The sequence below is a fragment of the Ipomoea triloba genome, chromosome 4 (genome assembly GCF_003576645.1).
Source record: "Ipomoea triloba cultivar NCNSP0323 chromosome 4, ASM357664v1".
NCBI lineage: Eukaryota > Viridiplantae > Streptophyta > Magnoliopsida > Solanales > Convolvulaceae > Ipomoea > Ipomoea triloba.
Window position 1 is genome coordinate 16,281,099 of NC_044919.1, and position 11,155 is coordinate 16,292,253.

Consider the following 11,155-nt stretch of genomic DNA (forward strand, 5'->3'; position numbering starts at 1 on the left):
TACTAAATTACTCTCTAAAAAATAAATTCTCTTGGCCCTGCGAGTCAATTATGCAGTATATTGATGCGTAATGGCAAAATTTTAGCCGGTCTAACCGAACCAGTCATAGGAGTCCGAAAACAGTCAAATAACTTCTGAACGGTTGCCCAATTGTATCTCGCCACGCGGCCTCTATCCCAAGTATCCAATGCCCAGCTAAAATGTCTCCCCTCTATAAAACGGCCGTTCCCTCATCTCTTTCTTGTAACCTCAGCAACCGAAAATGGCGCGAAAACCCTGCAATTTTCCGGCTAGGTTCCGTCCATTTTCCGTCGCTACCTTCCTCATGTTCATCCTCTCCCTCAATTCTTTACCCCAGTTCTCCGCCGGAGGCCACAACTACCGCGACGCACTCCGCAAGAGCATCCTCTTTTTCGAAGGCCAACGCTCCGGAAGACTCCCACCGGATCAACGCCTCCGGTGGCGCAAAGACTCCGCATTGCACGACGGATCCTCCGCCGGAGTAAGTACTTCTTAGTTTTTACTTTTTTCGGGTCACCAGGAAATCGAGAGTGTGCACTAGTAAATCTAGCTCTGTAACCTTAGCTCACAAAATATCTAAACTAGTTTAGATTGTCCATAATTGAACAGGTCAACAATATAACATACAATTCTTAATGTAAAGAGCTAAAATTATACTTCCATTACTAGCTATAGCTTTTGGTTCAGTGATAAGCAACTTGATCCTAAAAATGGTATCCGGTCACGAATTTCAATCCCAGCAAGAACAAAAACCGTGCCGTTGTTAATGACCTTGTGGTCTAGTGGCACTCGGTGTCCGGTTTACACTTTTACATCGACGATGGGAGTGGGTTCGAGCCTCGGTAGAAACAATTATTGATTCTTTGTGCTTCAGTAGGTTGAGAAAGTAACTATGAACATATACTACATTGTAACAGAGTCAATACTAAAAAAAACCATGCTCTTAATAAGAGGAATATATATATATATAATTAATACTTACTGATGAGTACATTGATTAGGTGGACTTGACGGGAGGGTACTATGATGCCGGGGACAACATAAAATTCGGGTTTCCAATGGCTTTCACCACCACATTGTTGTCGTGGAGCATTATAGACTTCGGGCGGAGCATGGGCGGCGAGCTGCCGCACGCGGTGGCTGCGGTGAAGTGGGCGACGGACTACCTGCTGAAGGCCACCGCTAGGGACGGCGTTATATATGTCCAAGTGGGTGACGCATCTTCGGACCACAAGTGCTGGGAGAGGCCAGAGGACATGGACACTCCGAGGACGGTGTACAAGGTTGACCGGAACAACCCGGGCTCCGACGTCGCCGGAGAGACAGCGGCGGCTCTGGCCGCCGCGTCAATCGTGTTCCGGTCACGTGACCCTGCTTACTCTAGGCTTCTACTGGACCGTGCCGTTAAAGTAAGTTTGTACTTATCTGGCTGTTTTTTAAATCATTACTCGTCTGCTGTTTTTGTCATGGGAAAGAACCATTTCTGGGCCCATTTTATGGAAACTGGTTTTCGCATTAAGTTCGCATGTAACGAATTTCTTGACCGCTAATGAATTGAATGCCAACCACCTTAACACCCTATTTGGTAGGCTGAAATTCTAATTTAATTAAAGCCTAATTTTTTGTGGAGCATAATTAAATTGTTTGGTCGTAGGGAATTGCAATTTCATAGAATTACAATTTCTTTTATTTGTGAAATTAAAATTCATAGGGCTACTCCTATTAATTACATAGAAAAAAAAAGAGATGAAATTACAAAATTACCCTTGATGATGATGATTTTAGTCTTTTACTTTTAATTTCCAAAATTATATTCTTATCTACCAAACAGTTTAATTTGTAGCTTCAAAATAAAATGTTACCTCTAAAAGGAAAAAAATGTTTTTTTTTTGTCCCCAATTATTTATAATTACTTATTTTGATTTTTCACTATTCAAAGTTACAAGACATACTCGTAACTTTCTAAGATTGTGACGATTTTAGCCTTCCTTTTCACAAATAGAAATATAAGGTGTCACTAAATTTAGAATATTTTAGTGAATATTTTGAATGGCCGATTCAATTTGAAATTATGGGGGAATTATGCTACGCTTTTGTTATGTTGCTATACAGTCAAAAGCGAATGACTTTATTTGTTGGCTGAGTAGAAGATGCCATTAACATGAGCAATATAGTATTTTAATCACATTGTTTGTAGATTAAAGACAATTGATAATTGCTCATTTAATGGTGTCATCTCCACACTATTAGTCTATTACTTTATTAGCTTTACCCTTATTTGAATTATTACTATGATGGAGTATTGAATGTTTTGAAATTCTTTTAATGCTTTTGTTTTTGTATCTACACACAAAAGTTTAAAAAAAAAAATGAAGAAGAAGAAATTTGCATAATATCAATTCAGTTTTTTGTTTTTTTTTTGTTGGAAAAAATTCACGTAATAAAATATATATTTTATCATTGAACGAAAATGATATATGCTTTGTTTGTAGGTTTTTGCGTTTGCTAACAAGTATCGTGGTGCGTACACTAATGGTGCCTTAAATAGTGCAATTTGCCATTTCTACTGCGATTTCAATGGCTATCAGGTAAAATCACAAAATCGCCTGATAATATGTTCAACTTTGCTTGTTATATCGCTTTAATAATACAATCTCTTTTTCTTTTAAGCCTACTTTAATAATGTCTTCTATTGCACTATTATGTAACAAATTATTATGATTTCTTTTAAATTTTTTAGATGGGTATCAGTATAAATTGGGCTAGAATAAAATATTATTTGACTTATTTTTTAATTAAAGTTCATATCAAATACAAATACTTCTCAATGGAATATTGGAATGTGATTTTTGTTATATATTAGCTTTCAACATCATCAACATTAATATGGGAAAATACTAAGGGTGTGTTTGATTCATGTGTTTAAACACCAGGAATGAGAATCAAAATCATAGTAACTGTTTAGTTGACAATTTTTTTAAAATACAATTATGTGATTTGATTACCCCTTCAATTAAAAATCTCATTCCTTAATTAAAAATGAGTATCATTCCATCTTATTGGTAATTTGATTTTTAAGTTTGGATTAGTGCTTTTAGATTTTTGTATTGATTTTTTTTTTGTTTATATTGGTGCTTTGAATGTCATTATATTATGATCAATTACCTTATTATTTTTTTTTTGTATTTTTAAAACTTTTATTCCTATTACATAACCAAACATAAATATTGATAATCATTTCAATTTGACTTTACTATCAAATATGTGCAAAATACTTTAACCAAAACCCATTACTATTATTAAGTTTTTGATTCTTATTCCGACTCCGATTCTCATGAGCGAATCAAACACACCCTAAATGTACTCCCAAGTGCGGGTATGTGTGTACGTGTTTAGTTTTGAGTTGTGAAGTTAAAAAAAAAAAAATTGAAAATTAGGACGAATTGCTGTGGGGGGCTGCATGGCTACACAAGGCGTCAAGAAGGCGGGAATACAGGGAATACATAGTGACGAATGAGGTGATCTTGAGAGCCGCAGAAACCGTCAATGAATTTGGATGGGATAATAAACACGCCGGAATTAATATTCTCTTATCCAAGGTTAGTCTCATTCCAAAATTTTATATATACCTATATTTATTTACCCATAGTGTGAAAAGTTTTAATCTTCTCGAGTTGATTAATTAATGTAATAATAAACTCTTTTTTTTTTTGAAAACCGTAATAATAAACTCATTAAACATACATGATGTTGTAATAAGAGTTAATACCACAAATGGTCCTCTGACTATTGGGCTACTACTCCTTTTAGTCCTTGACTTTCAATTCGACCACAAATGGTACTCTGACTTTCATATTTGACCACAAATAGTCCTCTGTTAAAATTTCTGTTAAATAGGTGTTAAATCTAGGGGTAATATAGTCAACTTAATTAATATTATTATGATTACTTCTTTTTTAGAATTATATGACAACATAATTAATTTCAAACATTAATAAACATTAAGTTAATAAATAAATATAAAAACAAAATGGACGTGACAAATTACATAAATGAACAAATTAAATAAAAAATCATGATTAATGTTCGCAATTTGTACTTGATTAATTATATTAATTCAACGGTGACGGCCTTCAGTTATGTCCCAAACAAAATGTTTGATCGATAAAGTGAAAACTATTAATCGGCCATGTATGAACAACCATGAAAATGATGTAAGCAAGGTTTTTGAAAAAAATTTCTTCCATTTTAATCTGTTGGTTAATCCAAAACAGATAGCTATAATATTAAATCTTCATTTTGTACGCATAATTACAAGAATAAGGTGTATTGTCTTTTTATTTAGGAGTATTTATATTTGTTAATTGTTTCAATTATGCTTGTTGGTGAAAAATTCTAAACATTTTTATTTTATGACCATTATATATATATATATATCAATTTGACGATAATACCCCTACATTTAACACCTATTTAACAGAAATTTTAATGAAGGACTATTTGTGGTCAAAAATGAAAGTCAGAGGACCATTTATGGTCGAATTGAAAGTCGAGGACTAAAAGGAGTACTACCCCAATAGTCAGAGGACCATTTGTGGTATTAACTCTTGTAATAATTAAACAATACCAATTTATATAAGGAGATTCCAACTAATTTACCTAATTCCATGGTGAGTCGCAAGACTGAGTCAAAGACCGCACAGTGAGCTGTAGGATTCGACCAAATTCAACCGCTCTAGCCCTGGAGATGGGCTCTGAAGAACGGCGATCACTTGGGACCGGCTGCAGAGGCCTAGTCCAGACCCAGGACTCGGGCCTCCAGTCCTTGATTCTGGGTCCCGCTACTCGGCTCGAGTAGTCTCATCCAAGTCCTTTGTCTTGAGCTGTTGGGCCTTCTTTTTGTGCACCTAGCTCTGAGCTCTCAGACCCGGTCACAGGATCACACAACTATGTGGACCACAGTCTAAAACGACGTTGTTAATATTTATGAGTTAAAATAATGTAGATTATGAGTTAGAATAATGTACTTTATATGTTAGAATAATGTACATTATGTGTTAGAATAATGAAACTATTGAGATAAAATAATGTACATTATGTGTTAGAATAATGAATCTTCTAGGCTAAGATAATGTACTTTATGAGTTAAAATAATATACAATATGCTTTAGAATAATGTATATTATGTGTTAGAAAAATGAAACATTTGGGATAAAATAATGTACTTTATGAGTTAAAATAATGTATAATATGCTTTGGAATAATGTACATTATGAGTTATAAAAATATATGTTACAATGGGTCGTATGAAAAAAGAAATTATGCAAAACGAGGTTGCTTTTCGACCATGCATGGTCCATGCAATAACTATTGTCCAGACCACATGCCTCCATTCAGGGTGCATTTCCAATATCTCCATTACACATATACATTTATATTTGTTTGAAAGTCAATTCGATTATTTGCGTGTGACAATGGAATAAATATATGATTGTATATTAATACTAGTTTTATACGCGCATTGCGCGAATGGGTTAATGCCCAATGTTTATATTTAAATAAATATTTGAAAGTATATCAATGCAAGATTATATATGAGAAGTTTATACATGGGTAATTGAATGTCGAATTTTTTTTATTTAAATATATAACTCAAAGTATATGAATCTAAGATAATATAGAAAATTCATTATAATTATTACTAAAATAAATGTTTGCAACCTTGTAAAATCGATAGTCTAAATATTTGGTCTAAAAATGATAGTTAAATAAATACTACTTTTAATTTGAATTTTTCTAAGTGTTCTTAATTTTCTTTTGAGTAACATTGTCATTGTCTTCATCTTTACTATTTGTTCTCTTCCTTTTTGTTGGTAGTGTGTTATTTGCAATTCGGTTATTGTTGGTAGCATAGATGATAACGTTATGCAATGAGATTATGATATAGGAGCTATGGACTTTCCTTTAGTTGTTCTGCTTGGGGGTTCGTTTGGTTCAACCATTATTGTTGAATGAGTTGTTGTGGATAAAGAAATCCCTAGTTTAAGAAAAAAGATTAAATAAATTAATAAAAATTTGAAATTTTAAAATATTATGTATTCCAAAGATATTAAAAGGTATTTTCTCGCTTCAATTTGCTGGATAATGGGTTATTTGAGTACTTTCATTGTCAACGAATCCCCCAAGTAGTTAATATGATTGGTTTCAAACTATTCTTTTTTTCTTCATGGTATTAAAGAAATACATATGTATCATTTTTTGGTTAACTACTAATTTATTTAATTCAATAAGAGTAAAATAGAGTGATTCCGCTTCAATTTGTTGGGTTATTATTTGAGTACTCTCTTTGTCAACCAATTCCCAAGTAGTTAATATAATTAGTTTCAAATTATTTTTAAAAAAATTTCATAGTATTATTAAAATACTTGGTAAATAAATATATAACATTATTTTGTACTATAACTTTGATATTTAATTACAAGATATTGTAAAAATAAGATAATGGACAATGTAATGAATATCAATTGATAAAATTTGAATGTAAAGAATCTTTACATGAGAGAGAAAATAAAGACAATATAACTAATGAAATTATTTTTCTTATTTAATTTAATTTTTTTGATAATGAATAATTTTTTCAAATAAAGGTATTATAGACACATAATTCTAAATTAAAGAAATACATATGTATCATTTTTTGTTGTAGCTACTAATTTATTTAATTTAATAAGAGTAAAATAAAGTGAGAAACTTAATTATGTCAAATTTGATTGAGATGAGGTTCGAACCTAAGACCTTTCTTATAGAAATTAATGGGTAAGTTAAAAGTTAACGGAATATTAACGGAGAAGAGAATATTTAACGGAAAACTTAACGGATAATCATAAAAGTAAGGTTAAATTAGGTAATCTCTATTAATAATATTAATATGAATTATCTTAACCATCTATTTGATTAAATAATTCATCTGAACCATCCATTTGATTACCGTCATTTTTTCTACCCATTTTAGGTCTAACTCTCTTTGGCTCTTATTAGTATAGTAGATATGGGTTGAAAGTGTAAAAAGGTAGTCATTTAAATTTTACAATATAATTTGTTTATGGAGCTGAGGTATAATAAGGTGATATTGTGCATATAAGTTACAATGCAACCTTTTTAATTCTGTCATTCTTTTCTAAAATTATTTTATACGAGACAGGAAGTGGTGATGGGGAAAGGAAATGATCTGCAATCCTTTAATATCATGGCTGACAGCTTCATTTGTTCTATCTTGCCCGGAATCTCTAATTCTCAAGTTCAGTACTCTCCAGGTATTTAATTTTTAAACCCTGCCTTGTGTGATATGAGTAATATCTTTTAATAAAAATATAATATGATTAACAAGTATTCTATTTTCACTTAAATGTATTAAATTTTCACTAATACATTTTTAGTAATACTATACGGAATAATACTCATTAACTCGTAAAAATGTATTTCACTTTTAAAATTAGTCTCATGCAATGCGATAGGGTCTCAATTTTTTTTTTTTGTTTACAAATGAATATATGAAGTGGAATTTAGGAAAAAGAAATAAATAAACAAAGGAAAGATGAATACCAATACAACTTGATTCATTTTCAATTTACCATTTTACAGTATGTTTTGTCCTAAAATGAAATGACATTCTTGGGAATAGGCCTATTTTATTGTTCTATTCCTTCCATATTTCATTTCCTATAGAATAACATTCTTATTCCCTCAAGTGAACCGAATGTGATGTTATCTTTTCAAATTAGATGAACAAAATTAAAAAGCAGAAAGCGACATTTTATTTATATATTTATTTATTTTGAAAACACATTTTATTTATTTTCTTAAAAATGATGTCAAATACAAATAACTTAATAATTTAGGAGAGAAGGAATACCATTCGAATTTATTATAACAATATCAAACATGAAAATAATATTAAATTTATTGTTATAAAAATAATATTGAAGTAAAATTTGTTGTATATTGTAAATCTTCTAATATTTTTGATATAGTTCAATCAAGATAAGTCCTAATAAGACAGACAAATGTTATATTAGAACAAATCATGTATAAATTAGAAGTTTTACCATGTTATAAAATTAACAAAATCATTTATAAATTAGAACAGCATTTTTCATCAGCATAAACAAACACTGTTATCTTCTAGTTACTCAGAGCAGTGTTGGCATAATAAATAGTTAATTAGAATATAAATTGCTTATGTAAGATAATGTAAAGTGATGTCAAGTTGCTTGTAGCTCAATGATACCTTTATAGCTCTTTCAAATAGGAGGTCACAGGTTTAAATTTCAATATGGGTATGAACCCTAGCTTTGTGCTTCAATAGATTAAAATAATATGTATAGATATATATTACATTATAATAGGGTCATCAGTAGTACTAAAAAATATTGTATATAATGTAAAGTGATGATTTGAATTCCTAATTAAATAATTTTGTTGTTGACAAAAGGTGGATTGATGTTCAAGCCAGGAAGCTGTAACATGCAACATGTAACATCATTATCTTTCTTGCTACTGGCATACTCCAATTATCTAAGCCACGCCCATCGTGCCGTGCGATGTGGCGCCACATCTGTCAGCCCTGCTATGCTAAAACGTCTGGCCAAACATCAGGTAACACCTATAAAAGAACTTTTTCTAAATAATTGTTCGCTGATTGAATTAGTGAGTTTAATGAATTAATAGCATTAGGAGATTGTAAAAAGTATTTAATAAATTAACTGTTAGCTGTGTTGATTACATGCAAAATAACTTTTACAAAAACCTAATAAGCTAATTATGTTACTAAACATGATCAAAAAAAATTTTTCCCAAATTTTCAGATGTCATGTAAGAAAAATGCAACAAGGTCACAAAAAAGAAGAAAATAACAAAATAAAAACTAAAATGGCCTGCCAAGCAGGTGTAGCTAGTGCACGAAATGCGCACCAGCATAGATTGTTTTTCCTTTTTTCTTCTCTTTCATACACCCTCTCTTTTCCATGTGGGCAAAAATACTAACAAAAAATTCCAAAAAAATTTTGCTATTTAGGATGCTCTTATAAAAATTATTTCACTATTTGGTACATACATTATAGTAAAAGAAGATCATATTTTCATGTGGTTTATAATCATTGAGTATCCTGAACCGACCGACTAAATATAATTTTAATTAAACACTAAAGTAACTAATTAGGTAGTATTACATCATCATAAACAGAAATAAGGATAAAAAGTATACATATTAGCATTACTTATTACTTATGGTAAAAATACTAAAATCTAAAATTTTGGATATTTTAAATTTAATTTAATCAATTTAATTTAAAAATTAAGAGACAAAAAGTATACATAAATATATACCACCTCTATCCATCATTCCGGACTAGTTGCAAGCGGGATAACCCCAATCAAGTTGGTCAGATTATTGATTTAGTAACCACAATGTTCTAATTTTAATGCGAGTGACCTTCTCGATTTGAGCTAGTTAACAATGGAGAACCTAGACTGATTTATCTCATTGTGATCATTTGCCGACTAGAGTCACAAGACGAATTTTATCCAAAGTGCACATTTAGGTGACAATTACATACTTTCTCGTTAATAAAAAAAGTTGTATGCATGGAAAATATACATAAATTTAGAGAATATTAAATAAAAATATTAAGTTTTATATTTCTGATTCTGCCCCATTATATATGAACGTATTAAATATAGAATTATTGAATGTAAAAATATTTTATTTCAAATAATAATTTCGATATGTGGAGTAATAATATTGTTAAATTCAGTAAACGTGTCAATTTTTGTTAACGAATAGATAAATATTATTAGGGCACTAACCATGATCTTATGTTGTCATTTATTTATAGGTGGATTACATTCTCGGAGACAATCCACTTGGCATGTCATACATGGTAGGATACGGTGAACGTTACCCGCAAAGGATTCATCACCGGGCTAGCTCATTACCATCGGTGGATGCCCACCCGGCCCGAATTGGGTGCTATGCGGGGTCTCGTTATTACTTAAGTCCAAACCCAAATCCCAATCTTCTTATAGGAGCAGTGGTCGGTGGGCCCAATATCACTGACCATTTCCCAGACTCAAGGACTTTCTTTGACGAGTCCGAGCCCACTACATACACAAATGCACCATTGGTGGGCCTACTAGCTTACTTTTCGTCTCACCCTTAGATTTCTTTCACTTGTGGAGTGCAAAGACCCAATGTAGCGGTGTGCAAAGGCCACCCTCTCTCTATATTGTTGCTCAAGAGTTGAGCAAATTTTACTGTGAACCACAGTCTATGTAGCAGCATGGACCATGAAGTATGTATCATTTTAATTTGACAATATTATTATTGTTTCATTATAGCAATACTAAAGTATTATTGCTTGAGCTCTATTTTTGGTTTCATTTCTCACACACACTAGTTTTTTTTTTCTTAAGAATCAATCTTGCTTCTATCGAGGCTCGAACCCACCCCTTTACATATGGGAGTGTAATCGGGTGCCACTACACCACAAAGTCTTGGCCACACATACTAGTTTAATTATAGTAATGTTGAAGTATTATTTTAATTGCACTTCAGGTCATTTTACAATATATGTTATTGTATGACTCTGGATTTTAGTTCCATTTTCCACACACACTAATTTCATTATAGTAACACTAAAATCATTTTAATTCTACTACAGTTTCATTCAATGATCATGGTCCATTGTATAACAACTGCAAGAGTTCAACTATTACAAAAAAATATGAGAGTTTTTTCTTCTTAAAGTATGTAGTAGGACTTTTTTTCTCTTTTTTTTTTTGTTTTTTCTTTTGAAATTGTTGAAAAAATATTGTTATCACAAAAAAAAAAATCATCACAAATTTATCTCCGATCAGATAAAATATTACAACATTCGTCCCATTTTATATGTTTAATTTAGTTAATGAGGTGGTTTTCAAAAAAAAATAAAATCAGTTAATGAGGTTTGACTGAAATTATTTTCAATTCAGTTTTTCATAGTATTAAGTTTAGTATTAGTATATAAAATTTATATATTTAAAACTATATTAAAAGTACTATCAAACACATAAAATTAACATTTAAAAACAATAAGAA

The 11,155-nt window shown here is 31.1% G+C and overlaps 1 protein-coding gene across 1 annotated transcript; it reads left to right on the plus strand.

The window, feature by feature from the left end:
* Positions 1–262: 262 nt before the first annotated feature.
* On the plus strand, positions 263–10,446 carry LOC116015319 (endoglucanase 8-like). Its single transcript, XM_031255359.1, has 7 exons — positions 263–502; positions 1,023–1,430; positions 2,514–2,609; positions 3,459–3,620; positions 7,223–7,334; positions 8,513–8,676; positions 9,915–10,446. The coding sequence occupies exons 1-7, from the start codon at positions 263–265 to the stop codon at positions 10,236–10,238; spliced, it is 1,506 nt and encodes a 501-aa protein (XP_031111219.1). The 3' UTR covers positions 10,239–10,446.
* Positions 10,447–11,155: the final 709 nt, after the last annotated feature.